General features: G+C 39.5%; 1 protein-coding gene and 1 non-coding gene across 4 annotated transcripts; one reads left to right on the top strand and one right to left on the bottom strand.

The window, feature by feature from the left end:
- Positions 1–8,230: 8,230 nt before the first annotated feature.
- LOC114362650 (Bromodomain containing 7/9) lies at positions 8,231–23,829 on the bottom strand. Of its 3 annotated transcripts, none has more exons than XM_028318122.1 (12): positions 23,671–23,829; positions 23,486–23,595; positions 23,236–23,358; positions 22,832–23,038; positions 22,014–22,214; positions 19,622–19,775; positions 17,957–18,094; positions 17,252–17,392; positions 15,582–15,715; positions 13,956–14,140; positions 9,703–9,881; positions 8,231–8,493 (listed from the first exon to the last, which is right to left on the bottom strand). In XM_028318122.1, the coding sequence occupies exons 1-12, from the start codon at positions 23,696–23,698 to the stop codon at positions 8,399–8,401; spliced, it is 1,695 nt and encodes a 564-aa protein (XP_028173923.1). In that variant the 5' UTR covers positions 23,699–23,829; the 3' UTR covers positions 8,231–8,398. The 3 variants fall into 3 exon arrangements, with proteins under 3 accessions (XP_028173923.1, XP_028173925.1, XP_028173924.1); XM_028318124.1 differs by having other exon boundaries at positions 19,622–19,760; XM_028318123.1 differs by having other exon boundaries at positions 23,489–23,595.
- Positions 15,135–15,206, top strand: TRNAD-GUC (transfer RNA aspartic acid (anticodon GUC)). The gene has a single exon. It is a non-coding gene; the product is annotated as a tRNA-Asp (tRNA).
- Positions 23,830–24,104: the final 275 nt, after the last annotated feature.

Below are 24,104 nucleotides of genomic sequence, written 5' to 3'. Positions count from 1 at the left end.
AAACCATTGTCCGCGTTTAATCCGTTTTATAAGCTCTTCATTGATAGGACTGTAAAAAAATAGAAAAAATAGGATCCATTGACTAAACAAAGCCGCTTTTCGACTGGCGATAATTATTGTAGTTCATGTGTCGTTCGATATTGTTCCTTTTGGCGCATATTTTGATGGAGCGTTTGTAATTGCATAGCTTAAGAGCGCGCTGAAATTAATTGAAAACAAAACCACCTCAAGGAAATAGAACATGCTTCCTATTTATAAGATGCAAATTCTTTGAGCAGCTTTGTGGTAAGATCTTATGTTGAATAACTCATTTACTTAAACCTTGGTATATCACGTTAGTTCTATTCCTTTGAAAGTAGTTCGGGCGTTCGGTAAATACAGATTATATCACAACCTTCAGCCGATCAGATTTGCCTTAAAAAATCACCAAAAAACCTCTTCAAAGTATATTTTTTCGACTTTAAGATGTAACCCGTTTTTTGTAGGCGTGAGAAGAGTCGGTGGGACTTTTTGACAGGTGCCAAATTCATCCCTTTGGTGTGCAGCCTAAAAAATGATAGGCTTTAAGGTAAACGAGTAGAGTTTTAAATTGAATGGGTTTATACGCGGTTAACTGTATTGTTCGAGTTGGCAACCCAAGTAATAGGCGCTACTGTTGACGTCGAGTGGCGAAAATAGAACGTAAAGAGCCTTATTTCATACATTTATGGCTGCAAACGTAAGTTTGTCGGTCGGTTCTTTGTGGAAGGCAGCTTTTGTAGATAAGCCTTTGTGTGTTATGCGAGTTTGATTAGCCTTCGATGCGTTTGTGGGAATTAAGTCAATATTTTTGTTTGTTTTGCTGGTTATCTATGGTTTATTTTTAAGCTTGAACGCGGATCTATAAACATGTTTGATGTGTGATGAACTGCGGAAGAATGTTTGCGAATCAAAAGCCTTTACCATTCAAAAATAAACAAAAAGAGTAGGTACCTGCTTAGAATAAAATATTTGTGAAGGAGTTTAAAGCCACAGGAGTAGGTAATTGTAGTAAGAAAATGAGGTTATAGTCGTAAAAAATCTGCATCTTTCTTTTTAAAATACCATTTCATTATTCAAACAATCAAAACAAAAATCAAACAAACATTTAAAAGTAAGAAAATCAGGGAGAAATAACATAGGAAACCGGCATGAACTAGTTTCGTTCATAACACTGAGCAAGATAAGCTGTCTTCGTAAGCAGCCTTTAACTTCAAGTTCTGAACCTCACTCAAGAATTCTCTTTGCGGTTTGTGGAGTTTGTGGAGCACCCCAGGGCACTTAGCGCGGCCCGACACTGTTAAGTCCTTATTTATTTCGCAAGGTGGGCCGTTTTGAAAAGCGAGTCCATTGAAACTCATGAAACTATTTACAAACTAAGTAATTTTGTAATTAGGCTTTTGAATTTCAATTTACCTTCGTTAGGTCTAAAAGCCATATACGGGATCTGCGAGAAAACTTACCCATTACTTTGTGTAAGACTTTATTTTATCATAATAAACTAGCCAATTAGCCTAGTTAAGAAAAAACATATTTATAAAACACAAGTCGCCATTTTATCAAAAGCGCCAAGCTTTTTCCAAAGCCCTCGAACGTTTAAACTCTCAAAGGTTTCTCGAGTGCTCTGTGAAGGACCTCCGTTTAAACTTAAAGCTTAGTTTTGGGGTCAACTAGCGACTTGTTTACGACGCGCGAAGTGGGAGTGTTAGCTAACTACGTACGTTGCTGAAAGCCTGAAAGTTCGGAAGTAGTTCTGACAAAGCTTGCCTCGAGCTTCCGTTCGTGTTACGTTACAGAGTTATTGTGTTTACAAGCGTGTGACGTTTCAACGTGATTTACCACCGGTTTCTGGGTTGACGACAAAGTTACTAACTTTGATACAAACATAGTGATGTAATTGGTCAACGCGAATATTTTATGCGTAGAGTAACAATTTGATATAGTAAAGTTTTATTTACTTGTTTCAAAAACTAAAAAAAGTTTTATTTTGTTGATTCCCGGTCGGGCAGAAATTGAAATGATGAATTTTAATTTCTGTGACGGGTCTGGGTGTTTTCTATGTATAATATGTATGTATTTACAAAAAAAAAAAGTATTTAAGTATGTTTATATCCGTTGACTAGTACCCATAGTACAAGCTTTGCTTAGTTTGGGACTAGCGGCGCAGTGTAAAATGTCCAAGGATATTTAAATTTCTTTTAAATGTACCTACTTACCTATATTTATAAAAGCGAATGGTCACTGATTGACTGACTGACTCAGTCACTCATCACGAAATCTCAGAAACTACAAGTGCTAGGAGTCTGAAATTTTGCATGGGGGTTTCTTTTAGAACGTAGATGCTCAATAAGAACAAATTTTACGAAACTCCACCCCTAAGAGGGTAAAACGGGATCCACGTGTAAAAAGTCACTGGCGGTCGCTAGTTAATCATATAGATAAGTTAGTTTGAATCGATAGTTAACATAGCAAGTATTACATTGCCTGGCGGGTCGCTACTTCGCTTCTTCGTTATTCGATAACAATGGAATTCGAGCATGAAGGTCTCCTGTTTAATTTAACATTCAGCTGAAACTTTACACTGAACGAACTTAATATCACTAATTGAAATACCAGAATATGCTTCAAGGAAATGAAACATTAATTAGATTTAGATAAAACAGATGTATAATTACAGATTTTAATCAGATATCGATCTAAGAGATCGAATCAGAAATGAGGAGATCCGTAAACGAACTAAAGTCACTGACATAGCCCGACGGATTAGCAAGCTGAAGTGGCAATGGGCAGGGCACATAGTACGCAAAACTGACGGCCGATGGGGCAGCAAGGTTCTGGAGTAGGGGCCGCGTACCGGAAAACGCAGCGTGAGACGTCCACCCACAAGGTGGACCGACGACATCATAAAGGTAGCAGGAAGGCGCTGGACGCAGGCCGCTACCAACCGGGTAATATGGAAAGCATTGGGGGAGGCCTATGTTCAGCAGTGGACGTCCTATGGCTGAGATGATGAATCAGATATCAGCATAACATTTTGTAAGTCAATTGGGGACGCGTAGCGCAGGGATGCAATCAATACGCGTTAGCCGAAAGCTCTCCAACGGCTAGCTTTGTGGCAAAATCAATTTGTGTCGTGCATGCAACTACCGGGCTGAGTGGATCAACGAACAGTACCTCTAGTACGAAAAACTTTCGAGTTCGTTTCGTTGCGTATTCAAAGTGTCATCGAAAAATTTTGTATGAAAAATTAAACAGCGCCCTCTAGGGCGGCTATAATATAGGGGGCGCTGTTTAATTTTTCATACAAAATTTTTCGATGACACTTTGAATACGCAACGAAACGAACTCGAAAGTTTTTCGTACTAGAGGTACTGAGCCCACAGGTCGCCGGGTGTCCGGGTCTCGCTATGATAGTGGTTTATACTGCTTGTGATATGGGATTAGGATTAAAATTGTTAAGACGAGTTTCAGTCGCAACTCGAAATTATTCACTTTTGATGTTTATTACTCGTATTTAATTTCAGTACTTTTCATAAACATGAAAACAGTGAGCAATGTAGTGCAATAATAATAACGTCAAATAAACTTTAAACCTTGGATCGCTTAAGCGCTTGCTGATACCGAATCACAGCTGCTGATATACAATTACAAAAAAAAATCAAACAAATTTTCAGCAGTTTTTAGAAATTTTAAGTAATCTCTAGCCTCATTTTCAAACTAAGATTTAGCTGACCTTGAAAAAGTTCCTCAGTGCGCTATGTGGAAATATGCCAAATGTGAAAAATAAGTTGTGAGAGTACAAAACCGACTGAAAAAGCCGGGATTCCTCAACCCAAACACATCAAAAGGACGAGAGCCCTCAAGATTTACTTTGTCTTTGACCGCAGACGGATTAGTCCCTCTCACTCTCTGGTCAGTGTTTTTCAATCTTTTTCGAAATTCGAAATCTCGCGACCTCTATAGGGGATAGAGGCTTCGCGACCCCCCTATGGAGGCCCACAGGTTGAAAAACACTGCTCTAGGCTATACCTTTGGAGGTAAACCAATTGCTGATCCTTATCTATGTAGGTAAGGGTCGAGTCAATGGACGGAGGCCGCGCCAAAGGTCACTGGGTCAGCACAATCCTTGTGGGATTTTAATACAGGTGTCGTATCAACTGAAAGTGTGTGCACTGGATTAAATTGATACTTTTTGTGACATTACTTTGGGCACGAAGGTTTCCATTTTAGTTTAGGTTTTTCAGAAATACTCATAGTTTAGGTTTTCATATACGATGGCAGTCAAATACCTACCTACCTTGTTCTGCATAAAAAAACCTTATAATTTTGTAAAAAAGGCACATAGCTGAGGTAGGTAGAGCGTACGATCGCCGGCTTAAATTGAATGCACATAGTGACGAACATACTAAACAACAAAAGATATTCTTTGAAAGGTCTCCCAGGCTTTTAGTAGCTCATATAAGGTAGTTAAAGTTTGATAAATATTTCTTGTGTTTTTCCTGTTTTTTCCCAAAAATACCATAAAGGCATTCGCCACTGTAACTTGTAATAATATAGCCTAATTTAAATTGTCACGTTATCGAAACAAGTGCAAAAATAAATTATTTAACGACAACGGACGTACTCGTAGCTAAAATCATAATGTTTTCAATACCATAAAATGTAAAACGAGCTTCCTAAAAGGCACGTTTTGTGTGTAACAAAACGAATCAAATGGAAGCGTATTCTATTGTATAATTACGATCAGTCAATACCACTGAACTTAACGGGGCAAGTATAATTTACAGTAAAAAATGTTACTTATTCGTATCATGTTACCTCCACCATAATGCACTTTATCACAACGATTATAAGGTTTAATTTGGTTAGAATATAGCTTTTCGGAAGCTCCCTAGGGTGCAACTTGTGGACTTAAACAGTGTGTAATAGGGGTTATATTGGTCTGTTTTATGTTATTTGGGACTACGTAGAGAGATAGGTTCCCGTGTGAATGTAGGTGACGGGGGTGGTTGGGGTGGTGCGATTGTTCGATGTGTAATGCAAATAATATGCACGACGATTAATAGTGCGTATGGTTTCTACCTATTGTTTAATGTTCACTATAGGAAAGATAATATTTCCAATACGAGAAATTTCCATTACGATAACATTTGTCTAAAACAGTCGATAATAGGTAAAATAATCTCACAGTAATGTCATTACTACCGTTGCGTTTTGAAAGCTTGATGCTCATTTTCGGTGGACATTCAACGGCTGTTATTAATGATGTTATAAATTTTTGATGGAGTTGAGTCAATAGTATGGAAAATTTAAACAAAATCCACTCTACCCCAATCAATCCATTAATACATTGTTTAAACGGACTGACGACTTAAGTTTGTGACGTCACCCTCGTTCACTGGACTGTTGTGGTAAATCTACCTTACAGAGTATGTCTAAAGATCTACCTCTGACGTAAGGAAAATAACGTCACAAATTAAGTAGTACCTCCTAATTCTTATAAAAATCTTATTCGTGTTCATGAAACTGAGTCAAGTGCGAATATTTTCATACTTTTAACTCCTATTCCATAAAAGATCAATTGTTTAATCGCACTTTGCGAATGCGAGGGGGCCCGGCGCGTGTGAAGCGCGCGCACGCGCGGTCACACGCGCATTGCACGCGACGTGCGCGGGAGTAAGTAGTCGGGGGTGGATTGGCTATTGATTGATCATGTTGACACTGCTGAGGTAGCTGGTTAGAAATTGACTTCGTATTGTCTGTCACATTTAAAACAAATGATAGTGGGTTTGATAGTGTAGGTAAATACATAGACTGAAGGAAGAAAATATCCCAGGCAGTGGCGAATAGCTAGGTAACCAAGGGCCCTGGGCAAAAAAAATGGGGCCCCACTACAATCTAAAATGAGGTTTTATCAAGTTTATTGACATTAAGCTTACTTACTCCTGATACAACTTTCCAATTTCTCTCTATTTATTTTGAAAATGGGAGAAATTTCCAAAGTTCAGTTCAATTGAGATTTTCTGGTAAGGATACGAGGGCCCCTTGAGCATGGGGGCCCCGCCTTGCCCCTTAGTAGCTACGCCCCTGATCCCAGGTTTTAGTGGGTTTGAGCCCCACATAACCTGCCGTCTCCCCGTGGTAGATGGACAGAGAGCATATTCCTGGTTAAAAAAGCTGCCTACTTTTACCTAAACAAACAATGATGTGTTTTTACAAGTTTTTATTTACATTATCTCTGGTTTTATTTGGGGTTGTTCGTTGTATTTTTCACTTTGCCTGAATATGCGCAGAACGCATCCAGTGTTTACCTATGGCAAATCAATAAAGGGTTTTTTTTTAAAATAAGTTGGGTATGTATTACAATATGCTTTAGAAGATGCGGATTATGACTTAGTTTAGCAAAGACCACGATATAAAAGGATGACTCTTATTAAATTGATAAAGAGATATTAATCGGTTGTCAAAACAAACAGTTTTAATTTCTCCATGTTGTCAATTTGAAGGGAATCTTCGCGCAGTTTCCCTAAAAAATAATCTTACATAATCTTCGGAAACTGATATTTCAGCCACTTTCATTCACTCGTGTCACAAGCCTCAAAGGCTTCAAAGGATTGAAGACCTTAAAGGACAACAATCATTTACTTACCAACTTACTTGTTGGACGAATACTTTATTTTATTAAGGACAACAACAGAGTTGTAATAAAAATTACTAAGTATTCAAACTTTATGATAATAATATGGCGAGCTGTTGGTGAGTAGCGACACCACGGGGCCAGTTGTTAATCCGAGTGCTCCCGAGAGTCGGTCAAGACCCTCGTCTTCGGCTTGCCGAAGTGGAATCCGAGAGGGTCTGCAGGACTTTCACCTCTGGCTTGCCTTAACCGGCCGGCCAGAGTGGAGTCGCTAGAGCTATATGCTCCAGGGGTGGAAGTGTTAAAGGGCATAACGCCGCGAGTAACCTCGGAGAAAGCGCAGCACACCTCGCTACACCCCTGAGCTGGCAGACGCCAATGTTGCCCCTCAGTCCGGTCTATACGACTCATGACGCCAGGGGGGGGCCATTTAGTCGCTGGCTAGTCACCGCCTGCCATTTTTTCAGTCAGAGACTATGAACCAGGCAAGTGTCCCGTAGTCTCCATCCATAGCCCAGTAACCAGTCCCTCCATCCTTCATCCATAACCCTAGTCCATTCTCCAATAACTGCAATAGCTCCTGTGCACAGGCTGGGGATGGTCTCTGACTACATCCCATGATATAGTCAGAGACTAGATCCAGCATGTGCATCACTTTCACTTTTGTCGATTATTTTGCGCTTAAAACGGCCTCTACGTGTTGGACCTGTATCCCCACGCAAGCCTTACAAAGGACCGGGCCACTTTTGGCCCGTGAGCTCCAAAGCGTACAAACATAATAATAATAATAAATCTTTCATTCATTTGGCACGGGACAAAAAATGACAATTACAAGTGTAAAAAGGTACATAAAGAAGAAAAAATAAAATAAAAGAAGAAAAAATAAATTTTTAAATACCTAATCATAGCAAAACTTAATATGATTAAATTTGTATAACGAGTAGGCCATTATGTATACCTACCTACTTTTCGGTTTCATTCAAGCAAATTACATACTTATAATAAATAGCTCCATTGGGTTTCAGCAAGCTACTGTAAAATCATATTATTTCATTTTAAAAAGTATGCAGAGACTTACCCGCACGCTTAGAGTAGTACTGGCACAGAATAGTAGAATTTTCTTCAATTTCATCATCTTCAAAACTTTTCACCAAAATTATTTTTCAATTTGAGGAGAGTGACGCCATCTCTTGTTTTAAATGGAAACTGTAACAACGACATCTACATTCGTTTTGGGAACTATGTAAGTACATGGGTTGAAAATAACATGAAGGGAACGAACAGACGATGTCCGTAATTAAGTACAGGAATGTGTCACAAGAGGGCGCTAACTTAGAAATATGGTGTGTATGAAAATATTTGTGGGACATTATTTTTTTTAATTACAGGGATACAATATTTCTTTTATTATAGGAAAATATAAAAGAAAACAAGATTTTACAGATAAATCAGATTTTACTCTCTTTTTATGTAGTTATTCTTATCTTAACAATTAACATTATTAGTTTAGAATAAGTACATCTAAATTATCTAATACCATACAAATACAAGTTTATTTTCGTTTTAGAAACTATCAGCTTATTATTCTAATCATATTATTTGCACTAATTCAATGTTATCATTGAATATAACCCACGGCAGTCTTTTTTTCTACCATTACCATAAAAATAATTAAACTTTTTTAGCGCCATGTAAAGCGAATTTAACGCCATCTCTTGGTCAATCGCTGAAGCTCGTTCGCGGTCACTTGTCATGGCTTGAACGGGAGTCGCGGTCCGATGCGGTGTCCCGAGGCTCGTGCATTTCCAGCTCAAAGTCGTCTACTGCCATCGGTGTGTCTGGAATATTTCGAAATTAAAAATTATTTACGTACGTAAACAGATAAAATATTAAATAATAACAAAACATCTTATATTCTAAATGTATCATCATTCGCCCGCGCTTTCTTCGAGGTTGTCATTGAAACATGATATTCTTTTGAAAATAAATCTTGAACATTTTGATCGCACAGCAAAGCTAGCTTAAAAAGAGTAGCCACTTTAAGGTGAATAATTATCAATCATTAAATCTGATACAAGCATTTTGTAACATCTTACTATCAACAAAGTTGACGTATTATCAATTTTTAAACATTTCGTTTGCACGAGAAATGACCCGCCCACAATTTTGTATTTTGTCTTGTCCATTACTTAAAAAAAGAAAAAAATACACATGGTAGGGGTTGGATCAATTCGCTGCGAAGAAATTGAAGCCTTAAGTGTTCAAGCGTCAACTTTGTTGATGGTACTATGTCTCACTACAGGTCACGATAATCTCGTTTAGGATCGTTTATGAGTATACATCATTTATGCCTCGCAGGTTCATTATCATTTATGCCTCGTAAACGAACTAAAGTCGCTGACATAGCCCGACGGATTATCAAGCTGAAGTGGCAATGGGCAGGGCACATAGTACGCAGAACTGACGGCTGATGGGGCAGCAAGGTTCTAGAGTGGAGGCCGCGTACCGGAAAACGCAGCGTGGGGCGTCCACTCATAAGGTGGACCGACGACATCATAAAGGTAGCAGGAAGGCGCTGGACGCAGGCCGCTACCAACAGGGCAACATGGAAAACATTTGGGGAGGCCTATGTTCAGCAGTGGACGCCCTATGGCTGAGATGATGATGATGTTGATGTCTCGCAGGAACGAAGTCACCTGGCGCGCTCCGAGCCCGAGGGTCGCTATGAGAGACAGTCTCCGGGGGACTCACCCAGGTGGTCCAGGGTGGTCCATGCCGCGCAGGCATGACGTCACCTGGCGCGCTCCGAGTCCGAGGGTCGCTATGAGAGACAGTCTCCGGGGGACTCACCCAGGTGGTCCAGGGTGGTCCATGCCGCGCAGGCATGACGTCACCTGGCGCGCTCCGAGCCCGAGGGTCGCTATGAGAGACAGTCTCCGGGGGACTCACCCAGGTGGTCCAGGGTGGTCCATGCCGCGCAGGCATGACGTCACCTGGCGCGCTCCGAGCCCGAGGGTCGCTATGAGAGACAGTCTCCGGGGACTCACCCAGGTGGTCCAGGGTGACGCCCATGGCCTTGCGGACGCTGTGCAGCGGCGCCACGTGTCGCGGCGGCACGCGCGCCACCATGCCGCGCAGGCATGACGTCACCTGGCGCGCCACCTCGCGCTCCGAGCCAGAAGGTCTTGGTATCAGAGATAGGTGCCACGGCGGCGGCGCTGACAGCCTGCGAAGAGAAATAAATATTTTATAAGTCACGTATGTACTAGAGGCAGCCTCGGGCTGAGCGGCTGCCTCGTCCTGAGCGACAAAATGAGGCTCAGTCCGCGGCGACTATTTTTTCCTCGCAACGAGTCGTGCTGTGTGCTGTGGTTTAGGCTGCCTCTAGTGGACATCCGGCTATCCACACAGTTTGGTTACGCTAGACTCCTATTGTTGTCAAAAAATACATAACCTTCATAGCGGCGCGACGGAAACTATCATTGCTTTTATGCACCTGTACCCTAGCTTACAATAAGTGCACACACTTGGCGGCGCACGGTACCAGACGAGGCGAAGAAGATCGACAAGACATAGAGCGAGATCAAACGCGAAGCTCAAGACCGAAAGCGATGGAGGACTGTTGTGGACGCCCTCTGTCCCATCTAGGGGACATAGGACATCGTCAAGTAAGCCAAGTGACGCTAACAGTCGTGACCGGACATATTCAAGGCAAGAGTGAATAGGCATTTACAGGGCAGATATGTACCATCCTAGACTGCATCTTAACAGCAGGTACGATTGCGGTCAAACACCTGCCTTGTCCTGTATTAAAAAAAATCATGTCAGCGAGCCAGGAGACTCGCTAACGCTGCTCTCTCTCCAGGCGTTGCAGCAGATCCTTAAGTGCCCAGGGTCCCTAGTATATCAAAGACGGCCCTGACGAGCATATGTCAGCCAGGAGACACTCACCGCTCCCGCTGCTCCCTCTCCAGGCGTTGCAGCAACTCGCAGGTGTGTCGCAGCGCGGGCCCGATGCCGTAGTCGTGCTGCGATGCCGCGATGTCGTCTTCCAACTCGGCTAAGAACTTCAAGTCGATGCCCAGCTCTGATAAAGTCCGCAGCTGGTCGTCTGTGACCTTGATCCTTAAGTGCCCAGGGTCCCTAGTATATTAAAGACGGCCCTGACGAGCATAAAATATGTCAGCCAGGAGACACTCACCGCTCCCGCTGCTCCCTCTCCAGGCGTTGCAGCAGATCCTTAAGGCGATTAGAGTCCTCAATCCGCGCCAAATGGGCATTTTGTAAAGCCTACTCCTCTTTTACTGCTGGATAGAAATAGTTGAAAAAAATATATGTTATACAACAGTTCAAGGACTACATTTGTGACGTTTGAATTTTCGCTACGTCTCTTTGTTTTGGATTAAAAAAATAAATACGGGACATCGATTTTTTACTTCAATTCCCTACTCCTCCAAAACGGCTATGTTAATTTAAAAGATTTTTGCACGAATAGATTGGGAATTCTTTAATCTTTAAATGACACGTTGCGTTTTTCAATCGAACATTACTTTCATTCATAAATTTTACTTTTGATAAATTCCGAACGTTTTGCTGTTGAGGGGGCCTTCGCGGGGTGCGGGCGGCAGTCGGCCGTTGGCCTTCAGACGGGGAGGTTGTGTCACTCGCTGCAAACTGACATTAGCGATCAAAATGAATTTTTTCTTTGGCTGAGTTGCAAAATACCGAAAAATGTTTCAAATAATTGTAATCCACACTAATTTACGCTTCTAAATAATATATTAGAAACACCCTGTGATTAAATTTAACAAAATTACAAACTAAACATGTATTGTCAAAAGTTACTTGAAAACAATGAAAAAATACTTTTCAAAATAAAACACACGTGTTTGTTGTCACGGCAAAAACCACATGGCCGATATTAATTGATTTTAGTTGTGTATCGCTGAGTGTTGCAGTTACAGACATTCAATAAATACTTTACGAAATATGAGGGTGGTACAATTTACCCGGCGGTACAATATACCGAACTCTCCCCTATATCTGATTTAAATTGCAAATCATTTTAAAATAGCTAAAACGGTAGGCACTAGTAGATTTTTATTACATCTCTTGATGAGGAAAAAATCCTCTCCTGATGTAAAATTGGATGCTACTAAGACGGGTTTGTTATCCATTATCCATACATTTTACAATAACAATGTCATTACTAATGAATATTTGGGATTCTTGCTTGATGTCCTTATTTTTCTTGCTGTGAATGTGGCTTTGTTTTTTTAAATGTCAAAAACCATGTGAACATGTCCCAGAGAATGAAATCCATTTGCTCGTCTACGGAATAAAAAACAATGTTGGCTTTCTACTTTGTCTCAAGCATTCTAGACTTGAGTAAACACAGCATGCCCTTCCTTCCAAAACTCAATTCTGGTTTTCCTACTGCAGGACTGGCTTTTCATGTAGTAAACAGTGATGAAGCCATCACTGTTTACTACATGAAAAGCCACACTAAAACTGAAAAAAGATCTCTGAAAATTTTGTCATCAACTAAAGCTAATCTCATTCTATTCGACGCCAATACACGTGAATGCATGGGGACGGAATACATCCCATGAAGAAATTAATTCAAACTACTTGTTGAACTTTTTTACTGGGGTATTCAATACTTTTCCCGTTTTGCGGATAATTATTGGTAGAAACAGCTGCATGTTCAAAAAACATATCGTCAAAAGCCTTCACTGTAGGTCAAAGGAGACTACTACTACTGACAATAGTTCTGGATAGTAATAATCCCTCTGGTTCAATGGCATCTGTATCAAGACCCTTTGGCCAGTCACATGGCTTTCCGATGACTTTTAGAGAGCTATTGGCACAGTATCGGTCTTGGAGGTAATTGAGGCTTATCAGTAGGCATCAATGGCAAACCAAGAGTTCTACATTGCCTTCATCATGTTCCATCTCTTCAATTTCGGAATAATTGACATACCCAATAAGCTGAAGCAACAATTCACCCGTTAATTCTGTTCCTAAAAGCCGAAATTTAATTAAAAGCATTAAAATATAATAGTTCACCGCCATACAAAGTATGGCACCGAATGTTGGGTTTGAGTCGGATCATCACTATCGTGCAAACAAAATTTTGAGATGTAATATTTCCCACTGCAAAATAAATAATGCCAAAAATATTATTTACCGAATTACATTACTAACTAAACAAAATATTAAAACCAAAATTCTAGTAAAATAGTTGAATTAATCACGAAATACTAACGCTGACCACTACGCTCAACAAAAGAGGTCGACATCTTTACCTCGGTGTCAAAGAACACAGACTGCCTTCTCTCTCGCACCTATGCGTTTAATTCATAAACAGACTGTTGCACGATCGTTGGCTAGCGTATTGGGCCCGAAAAGTTGGTTAGAAAAGTCGCGGGAATTTTTTGAAATAACGTGCACGATCGTGTTAGGTCGTCCTGAAAGGGTGAGTTGAAATGTCGCGTGACGTCACATTTGAGTAAAAATTCTACTCAAGCGTGGCGTATCGCGCCATTTCAACTCGATGTAGCACTGTTATTATTTAATTATGAAAGAAAATAAAAAATATGAGTCTAATATTTTTTAATTATCTGTCTGACGGACAAATAATTGAAATTTTGTCATCTAGCCTAGTTGTCGTCAGGAAGTTGGTCTAACTAATTCAGCTTGCAAGATTCCACCCGAACAAACATTTATGTAATTACCTACATACATCATAAATTGCAAGCTAAATAAAAGCTTGTAATAAAGTCGGATTTGTTCAAATTTCGAGAACGACTGAACCGACAAAAGCATTAGAAAATTTACGAAAAATAAAATAAAATTTTATCCCGTACAAATTCTTCATGGATTTTGTTATTTTTATTAAATACCTTTACGCCTGAGTTAAATGACACCGACATCAAGGTTCATCAATTTAAGTTTAAAATAATAGGCAGTAATGTATGAAGAAAGAGCTTCTATTCTGTATCTACCTATGCCCGTGTATTTTTGATCGGTGTCAAATCGGAGTTTTTGGTGCGGGGTACGCGGGTGTTGCTCGCGGCGTGAAGGTCAAACGCCCAAGGTCATTGAGGACTCTAATCGCCTTAAGTGCTCAAGGTCCCTAGTATATTAAAGACGGCCCTGACGAGCATATGTCAGCCAGGAGACACTCACCGCTCCCGCTGCTCTCTCTCCAGGCGTTGCAGCAGATCCTTAAGTGCTCAGGGTCCCTAGTATATTAAAGACGGCCCTGCCTAGCATATGTCAGCCAGGAGACACTCACCGCTCCCGCTGCTCCCTCTCCAGGCGTTGCAGCAGCTCGCAGGTGTGTCTCAATGCGGGCCCGATGCCGTAGTCGTGCTGCGACGCCGCGATGTCGTCTTCCAACTCCGCTAAGAACTCCACGTCGATGCCCAGTTCTGATAAAGTCCGCAGCTGGTCGACGTCCACCTTTACTTTTGATATGTCCTGGGGGCAGAAAATAAAATTAATTGTGATTTTAAATTATAATGCCAACTATGAGATAATGAAGACATAGGTTTACAATACTAAAGAAAATATTAAAGTTCATAGGTTTGACGACTCTCAAAGAAAAACGGGCAGTAAAAAACTGCTTGACATTTATGAGAAAATTATCAGACTTTCCAATCATGCCCTAAATCAAATAATATACTCAACATCAAATAAACCGCACCTTCCGCGACGCGAACTTTAACGATTTTCTTCTGACACAATCATGGTGCCCCAACAATCAAATATTGGTGTTATTTGAAAGCCCAATAAATATTCTTAAAGAAAAACACATTTAATTTCTTAATAAATGATTAAAATATACCATAAATGTGACTTGAAAAAATACCTCACTTTGGGCCCACCTATGGGATCAATTAGACCAATTTTTATGGTTATAAAACCAAATAATGATTTCACGTGTCCTCTTTAACAGATGGATAGCGATTAATCCCAACTTAACAGTTTTATAGCCATAAAAGTTGGCTCTAGCGTAACTACCTATTTTTTGAAGAAGTGACTCTGGATCCTTCTAAAAACACATTTTTGGGGTAAAAACCTTTCCTTTAATGAAATGAAGGTTAGAACTAGGCTTCTAAATGGTGCCAATATTGGTGGGAAGTGGGGAAGCATACGTTTGCTTGTCGCGGGAGGTGCGATTTATTTGATGTCGAGTGTATATCTTTACTTATTTATTGTATTTTTTTTTCTATAATGAATTACAGAAATCAATAAATGAATAAAAACGAAAATAATATTGCGCTCTCTATGTTGGATACTTTTCGGTTCGAAGACTAACACAAGTCATTCGAGACAACCAAGTTCATAAAGCTATCGATAGATGGCGCTATTCAGCACTTTGTAGAATTTCGTTAGCAAGCACTCAAATGACGTCATACTATGCTACGGTTGGCGGCGCATACCGACTACTAATTTTACCGCACCTTCCAAGTCTTCGGTAGTATAGTGGTCAGTATCCCCGCCTGTCACGCGGGAGACCGGGGTTCGATTCCCCGCCGGAGAGAACTTTTTGCATTTTTTATTTTACTTTTTTACTTATTTAAAATTAAATATAGTACATTTGCAAGATCTAAATAATTTAAAAAAATTGTTTAGTGGTTAAAATGTAAACCGATGATTTTGTAATATTACGTTGTGATAAAATTATACTTTTAATGTTTGTTTGTTACATTATTTTTGAAAAATAAATATAAATTGCCAAAACATATTTTATGAATATGTTATAAACAAAAATGTTAAAAACTTAAATTTAATTTAGAATACTGAGATGCAGACCAACCAACCGGTAGATATGGAAATGGCCTATGTGCAGCAGTGGACGTCCTATGGCTGAAATGATGATGATGGTTGTGTTAAAGATACAAAATATAAAACTCACATTGTCGTCCTTAGGCGGTGGCTCTGGCTGCGTCTTCTTCTCAGGGAACATGGCTTCCATGTCGTAGAATAGAGTCCATGGTGAATCGGGTGCAAAGCGGAGCAACTCCTCGTTGCCTTGCCCGGTCTCCGCCGCTGTTGGAGAAATGTTTTATTTATGCTTACAGTCAGTAAATGGATTACTTTACTTGCTAAGTACTACATACCATCTCATGTGATGTGTTTTAATTTAAAGCATATAAATAAATCAATGTAGAGTCGTCCAATCGACCGTTAAATAATCCAGATTCGAACTAGCTCTTTTATGACCCTGTATAAAATGTTCAAGGATATTTAGCTGTCTGGATGAAAAAGCCGACATATCGTGTGAAGCGCCTTGAAGAAAGCTTACGTTCAGGAAGGGATTGCTATATTATGATGAAATGATAATGATTATTGACTATTTTTTTTACGTCGGGAAATGCTTCGCATGCGTGTGTTCCACTTTTTCCACTGACCGATGGGGACCACCAATGAGGATCAGTACTGTTGTAGAAAATTCAATAAAACTAGTATCTACGTTAATCTTTAAGACATAAGAAAGATATATCTTTTTGAATTATCCAAATCGGACCATTACTTACGAAGATATTAAGTAATAAACATAGGCCGTTTTTGCCGCTAAAAGTCAACGTACGCAAGGCCGCGTGACGTCATTATAGCCCAATCGAGCGCAGCCGGCGTACTAATGGGATGGAAAATATTTTTTTCCGGCTAAACTATCAGTTTTAGAAAAAAAATATGACTCTAACAACACTTATGTACACTTTATTTGAATAAATCGCCAAATATACCACCGCGGAGACCCCAATCGCGTCTCTGCGTGCCATTGAATCGTATGAGCGTATGGATTTTTTGCGTTATTTTTCACAATTTCCATTTTTAAAAATTACCTATCGATAGCTTACTTTATTCTGATGAATAAATGTCATTACAAGTTTTTCTCTAAAACTGATAATTTGGCTAGAAAAAAATATTTTCTATCCACGCAGTACGCCGGCAGCGTTCGGATCGGATACAATGACGTCATCGTCCCCGCGCCGGGCGGTCAGTGAACTTTTTTAGTAATTTGGCCATAACTTCGTCAATTTTTGTCGTAGAACAAAAATTTTTGCACTGTGTATTAAGGATTTCTTAGCCCTATAAATCTGCATTCACAGCTAAAAATCGAAATGATCCTCATTATACCAGGGACTAATGCCCGTTTTCACCATCAAACCCTAATTTTTAAGTGACCCCTATGGTAACATATTATTATAACAGAAATTTTGTTTTATAGGGGTTACTTAAAAATTAGGGATTGATAGTGAAAACGGGCATAAGTGCACTAAAACAAGACGGTGTCCACCGGAGACCAATGAAACGGAGCCGCGAGTAAGGCCCAGAACAGACGGTGAAACGCAACTGCAACGATACTGCAACTGCTAGTTACTTTTGAGATGCATCTAAGTTTCTGCCATAGCGTCCGTTGAGAGACCACACATGACGCGACCAGTTTGAAAGTTTCACCGTCTGTTCTGGGCCTTACTCTCCTAACTTGACATTCGTCTGCAGCTGTCAGGCTATGGCTGGCTCTCCAGCGAGCCTCTCCGGTTTTCAGGGTTCACCAATCATGGTTTTATCATTACTCACGCAGCGTGTGGTAGATGAGGTGCGACTCGTCCTTGGTGAGCGTGGCGAAAGTGCCGTCGTAGGACGGCGCGTAGGAGCTGAAGGGCCCGTAGTGAAGTGGCTTGACGCCTTTCGCCAGGTTACGTCGATCTTCGCGAGGCGCTGGGAAACGTATGACTGTTAGTAGGGAATTTAATCGGAGGATTTTTGAAAAATAGACAGTTTAGCAGCGATTTACTTCAGCTTCAACCACACCAACGCGTGCAGATCGCTATCGCGGCGCGATCATAGGCCAATGACAGGTCGCGCGACCCCATGACAGTTCACGCGATCTGTCATTGGCCTGCGCACGCGTTGGTGTGGTTGAAGCTTTACTCGTAGTGTGGACAGTAGTTCAAGCTAGTCATTGTGGTATTTTTGTTGCGTTATGGGTCGTTTTTAAAAAAAAATAGTTTGATAGGCTGAATCCGCAAAGAATATAAAATACAGTTTTGAGACCAAAATCTATCCAGACATCAGAATGGCAAACATGGTCATGACATGAGGCGTACGCCGGCCCTGCGACTTTAAAATGTGAGACACTGGCTAGCATAATATGCGCGCACAGATCGCAATCATTGCGTATATCATTTAAAAAAAAAACGATGTTTAAAAAAATGCATTCTGGTTTATTCCTTAGCGGTTTGTAGCACTCTAGTAACTAAATAAATAGATAAGTATACTCACTGTGCAAAGATCCCGTTCCTTGCGAGAGCTTGCCGATGTATTTGCCCAGGGTCAGCGGCTTTTCATCTCCAGAGCCTTCCACGGTGTTGGTGACCAGGCACAGCGTGGTCTTGCCTTCGGAGTCCATGCGTGGGAAGGCTACGACAATATAAAATAGTCACTGAGTGTCTCGCGCTGCTTCTTCTCAGCACTGGCCCATTTATTGTCCCGAAGCAGTGGTAGGGTTAATACTGGGACGTTTAAACGTGCTTTTTAAAAGGGTAATTGCAAAAATAAAATGAGTTTATGACTTTTAATACACGCAGTGTCACAGTGGCATAGCGTGCTTAGGGTCCAATTTCCAACAATGCGGAGAAGAGACGTGTTTGAATTGCCAACTAGAATTCGTTATTTCCACATCGCCTTTCCGCTCACATTCGGTTCGGAAATCTGATTGGTCCTTCTGTGGGGCTCTTTCATCTAAAAAAAATTAAGAAGGTCTTCAGGGCATCTAAGGGCCCCTGTAGCCTCGTGGTACAGTCAGCGTTAAATAGTTTGTGACAACCAAAGTGGCCAAAAAGTTGCTTATTATGTATTTTATTCCAATTGCAAAAAAGACGTGTTATGAACATTATTGACTACTTTGGGTGTCATGAACTATTTGACGCCGACTTTACAGGCTACAGCGATAGCTACCCACCCTCTTGATATATTCTGTCTGATGTCAGATGTAAAAAAGTATCGTTCGTTCGTTCGTTTCAGCCAAATGACGTTCACTGCTGGACAAAGGCCTCCTCCAAGGTTTTCCACAATGCACGGTCCTGCGCTGCCCGCATCCAGTAAAAAAATATACTTTATCGAAATAAAAAATACTATACGAATTCTGTAGAATGATTTCGTATATCTAATAAATTGTATGATTAATAGCAAATTAATAGTAAAACATTTTTTTAATTAATTGATGTTTAAATTTTATCTCGGCGAGGTTAATTAATTATTTATTGAGAGATTTTGTTTGATTAATGGTTTCATGATTTTCCACTCTCTATCGAAATATCGATTATTTTCAGACGAATTCAGCTTCCGAATGATTTATGGTACGTCCGGACACAATATATTACTTTCTCCTTTCTTTTCTATTGTGACTGCGTACGAGAATGTCGAAATAACAAAAACGAGCATTTATCGGAAATAATAGGCCGACTTTTTAAATGACAATACTTTCTATTATGCATGGTAATCAACAGTGTAGATGTCCTGCGTTTGCGTTTACTTTTCGCCTTATGCCAATGAGTTTAGAAACCCCGTAGACTAGACTACAGAGTTTTAGTTGGCCGATAGTTGGGTCGGGCTGTTAACTTTACACTGTAGTGCGTTTACACCAATTTAGTATAGGTCGGTTCTTCATACAAATTGGAATCTGACCCAACTATCGGTGGACTAATGCTCGTTTTCACCATCAATCCCTAATTTTTAAGTGACCCCTATGGTAAAACATAACAGGAATTTTGTTTTCACAGGTGTAACTTAAAAATTAGGCATTGATGGTGAAAACGGGCATAACATTCAAAATCTGTATTCTACGGGGTGTCGACATTAAATTTTTTAGGCACCCCGGTGATGCTTCGAGTCCTATCGCTGTCATCACTAGTTTACTTAGCACCTTAAAGTACAATATGCAGTTACCTTTCTTGGCCAGCCTTCGGCGGTGCTGCTCCCTGGCGGCCTCCATCTGTATCTTGACGCTGTCGCCGGAGTCCTGGCGCTCCTGCCCGTCCGAAACCGTCTCCGCTTCCGAGCCGCCGCTCTTCATCGGGCTCGTTCGCTTTAGCACCTTATGCTAATAAGTTTAACGCCCATTTTTATTCGGCAACAGCGGGGACGCCTATGCAGTGGCACGATTATTGAACCGCCATTACGAAAGTCTGTTATTTGGAATTTTGATATAGGGTGAACGCTATAGTAATTAGCCAATACACAGTTATTGGCCAACTTGCCTAAAATGAAAAGAAACAAGCCTAATGGAAGTTATTAAGAGAGGAAAAGAGACAAATATTTTTTCTGAGCAATACGCAGTCCAATGTAGTAAATATTTTTGTCTCTTACTTATTAACAATCCAATATGCAAATAACTATGTATAGGCCAATTACTATAGCAATCACCCAAGTTGTGATAAATGCCAGTGGTTTTAGAAAGTTATCATTAATCTGTCGGCTTTTTGTACAGGACTATACAGGGTGAATACCGAAATGTGTATTGACAGAGAGCCCGATAAGCGTGAGCCACATCGCGGGCTAAGCCTTCATAACTAAGGTGTTGTCACATTTGTCGCGTGAGTGACAAGCTTAGATTTGCCTACTTGCGCTTAAGCGTAGCTCAAGGTGCGGTTTGTATTTTGTAAAGCATAATAAAATTTAAAACATTTGATAATACGAACTCACAAAGATTTTTCATGCAATGTCGAGGTATGTTTTTGGATCTTAGTATTTTTTAAAGGATTTTAGAATCATCATGTATATTATCCAGCCATGCTCAAGTTCGCGTGTTTGTTGCTGAAATTGGCTAATGCCAGTACTATCTCATGTTACCAATGAATTTTAAGTAATTGGCTTATTACGTCTATTTACACTACTAATTTAGATGAATCGATTTGTCTATAGAACAAAAAGTACATAATAACTTCCCATTATCTGATAATAATTTAAGAAGAAACTTTCCCTTAGAAATTGGAGACGTCATCACTATTTGTATTTACTGTGAAAAATGTAATGAAGACTAACTCACCACTGGCTTGAAACTAATCGTTCGATAATCGTGCCGATAATAAATCACTTTACATGCAAACACTAGGTCACTATCACTGAGTTTACTCGAAAACTTCACAAAACAACATCCACATCGGTATACGAAGCAAAACAAAATGCTAGTCTCTAACAAGTCACTACGTTATTTGATTTAAATCTAGATTATTATAGCAAAATGTCACCTTCCGCCCGTACGTCCTAAGTGGCTGCATTGCAAAAAGTGATTTAGTAAAACTTTAGTCTAATAACACAGAAATAATTATTTTCGCACACGAAACGTTGTAAACACGTCGGGATTATAAATGCAAGAACATTTCCGACTGCTGTAAAATGTGGGTAGTAGACAAATTAATTATTTTCTTTCACTTCTGTCAGACAGTGTTGCAGATTATCGATTGTATTTACTTCAAATCGGATATACATGATATCGATTTGTTATTTTGTGCCAGTACAACCATTTATTATTATTTTTTAAGTGTTTGAAGAAACTTAAATATCGATTTTTGGTCATTATTTTATGATTAGGTCATAAACATTTACTACATTTTTTGTGTAGGTTTTATTGTGCTTAAAATATTATTTGGCACATTTTACTGTTAACAGAAAATAATATACAGTAGGTATTTGTCATAATAATTGACTAATAAATATGGTCACAATAATTGACCAATATCCACATTCACTCAGCCAGTCAAATATTTTTTATTATTGCAGAAATGTCTTGGATTGGACGTGATGGGACAAATACACACTTACCACATACCAGTTACTATTATTAAGGTAGGCAAACACTTATCATTAATTCAGTAGCAGAATAGAAACTTGGTCATTGGTCAAGTTATTTGCTACATAGTGTGCATAGTATCTCAGATACTGAGAAATAGTCACAAGTCAAAATTTCTTTATTTGCATAGACTAATTAATTAGTACTTACAAATCATCAAATATTTTGCTCTTAAGGAGCCTCTACATGTCTCATAATCTTTTTATCCTACCAGCTCTTCGAGACCAACATTTAGCAAGTGCTGAGCTGAGAAGGAACATCGCATGAAACTCAGTCACCACTGTCAGCCGGTTGATTAGTGAACACTACACACAAACAATGAAAAAACTCACTTTTGATATTGTGTACTGTTGTTTACAGTTAAAGTACAGCATTAGAAAGCTATGAGTGTTATTATTTGCATTAAAACGGAAAAATAATAAGTGTATGACATCCTTCTGGTATGTTTCAAAGCTTTATCAATTTGAAACTTAAAAATCGCTCACTTACCACATCCATCTTTCCGATATCGAAGCCCAGCTCACGGATCGGAATCTCGTACATGTAAGTGAGGATGTTGCCAAGAGGTCGCAGCTTCTGCGGGGTGAGCTGCTTCAGACCAGCGTGGAGGAGTCTCCGAGCTGCCTTGTGGTACACCGTGCCGGCCTTGTTGTACTTCATAGCGTTATTGCACATTAGTTTGAAGTCACCCTGGAAAGAGGCATTGAATTTTGATAGAAAGAAAAAGAAAGAAAGAAAGAAAAACATTTATTTGGTTCAAACTTAAAAAATATAACACACAGAATGAGATAACAAAAAACAAGTATAAGTTAGAACCAAAATTGGCCACCGCTCATTATGTGTATAGAGATAGTACTTACCTTTTTGTTTCTCTCTCTCCTCCTTAAATTATAACTCACTAGCTTTCCGCCCGTGGCTTCGCCCGCGTGGACTACATTATATAGCCTATAGTGGACCCGCCTATTTTTTCCAAAATAAAATTTAGCCTATGTTACTCGTGGATAATGTAGCTTTCGAATGGTGAAAGAATTTTTAAAAACAGTCCATTAGTTTTTGAGCCTATTCATTACAACCAAACAAAGTTTTCCTCTTTATAATATTAGTGTAAATATGATACAGATTTGTATATTTTTGTATGAAAATTTGATATTTGCTAACTTTTACAATGCAATAACCTGTAAAACGGAGCATGTACCCAACTAGTCACACTGAATCATGTAAGACTGTGACTCGTTGGGAAAAAATCCTATTAATTCATACTATCATTGAGAACAAGCATAAAAAGCAACCAAGCTGTCTGTACTTACAATAAAACAGTTCAGAGATTTGTATTCATTGTCATCAATCTTTTGTTTCATCGTGGAGAAGTCCATTGGTTTCCTGATTATGGTGGAGTATCCCGGAGCAAAGTTGTCATTCACCGGCCAGGCAAAGAATTGATTTGGATCTCGTTTTTCTAAGTTCCGAAGAAGTTGTTCTAGCAAACGAGATAGGGGACGACGCTTTTGACTGGCCTGCAAAATAACATTTATTTTTAATGTAGCTGACTATAACAACATCTATCGGAGACAGTCGGAGATTAAGACACATTTGAGGTTGCTGACACATTAGAGTAGCTATAGTATGATAATGTAATATGGAATTTAAGTTAGACCAAAACTTAATACCATAAAAAGTTGTGTAGCTTTTTGTTAACATCAACAAATCATACCTTCAGAACACAAGTCCTGGGCTCCCTGTGAGACGCCGGCGAGTTAGGCCCGGGACTAAGACGGCGCAGGAGCTTCTTGGCCAGGCCTTCATCATCCGTCTCATCATCATCAGATAGTTTGATCTAAAACAAGAAATTACCTGAGTACTGACAGTAGAATCGTACATAATGAAACTATACTCATTCTTCACACAAAATATGCAGCAATGTTTAGATTCCTATTGAAATTTTAGAACCAAACTCGACTGACTACCATATCTATTTCTCGTCGTCTCCTCTTCTTTTTCTTAGGTTTCTCCTCAATGTCTTTGAGTTCTTCAGTAGCTGACTGGTCCATATCGCTATTCTCTAATTCTTCCTCTGAAAAAACACGAATTTATTTCACAATTTCTCTTTAAATAACAAGCTAACCACATAGGTTATAATTACACTCACTACAACTTAATTTCTCTATTTCATCCATGTTTTAAGTTAAAACGATATCTTTTTTATAACGTAACCTTATTTAAACGTAGTATTATAAAATATTTATATTAAAAACTTTGTTTTCAACAAATAACATCGATCAGCTTTTACGCCATATCAATTTATTTATATTTCAAGACGCGGTTTGTGATTGGTTGAAATCAAAAATTCTATTCACTGATTGGTAGATAATTTATCAAGTGGAACTTTATCGGCCAATAAGGTATGGCATTGATCAATGTCAAAATTTCCCATTAACCAATAGTGTGATAGCTGTTTCGTTCCACGCATCTTTTAGCACAATCTTTGCCTCAGTGGTCAAACAAAAAAAAAATATTAAAAGGAACCGTGTGGTGGGTATATTTTTTTTCCCTCATTCTAGAAAAAAAAGCATTGGCCGAGTC

The sequence above is a fragment of the Ostrinia furnacalis genome, unplaced genomic scaffold (assembly GCF_004193835.3).
Source record: "Ostrinia furnacalis isolate ACB-3 unplaced genomic scaffold, ASM419383v2 OfSCF6657, whole genome shotgun sequence".
Lineage (NCBI taxonomy): Eukaryota > Metazoa > Arthropoda > Insecta > Lepidoptera > Crambidae > Ostrinia > Ostrinia furnacalis.
This window is presented reverse-complemented; position numbering and strand designations above follow the sequence as displayed.

What these genes read in the sequence shown, in the direction of transcription:
- LOC114362650 (XM_028318122.1), bottom strand. Translation starts at nt 23,698, where the DNA reads ATGGATGAAATAGAGAAATTAAGTTGTA. An exon ending in AATAGAGAAATTAAGTTGTA is followed by an intron (nt 23,596 to 23,670) that starts GTGAGTGTAATT and finishes GTGTTTTTTCAG; the next exon opens with AGGAAGAATTAGAGAATAGC. An exon ending in GAGAGGGAGCAGCGGGAGCG is followed by an intron (nt 9,882 to 13,955) that starts GTGAGTGTCTCC and finishes TTCTCTTCGCAG; the next exon opens with GCTGTCAGCGCCGCCGCCGT.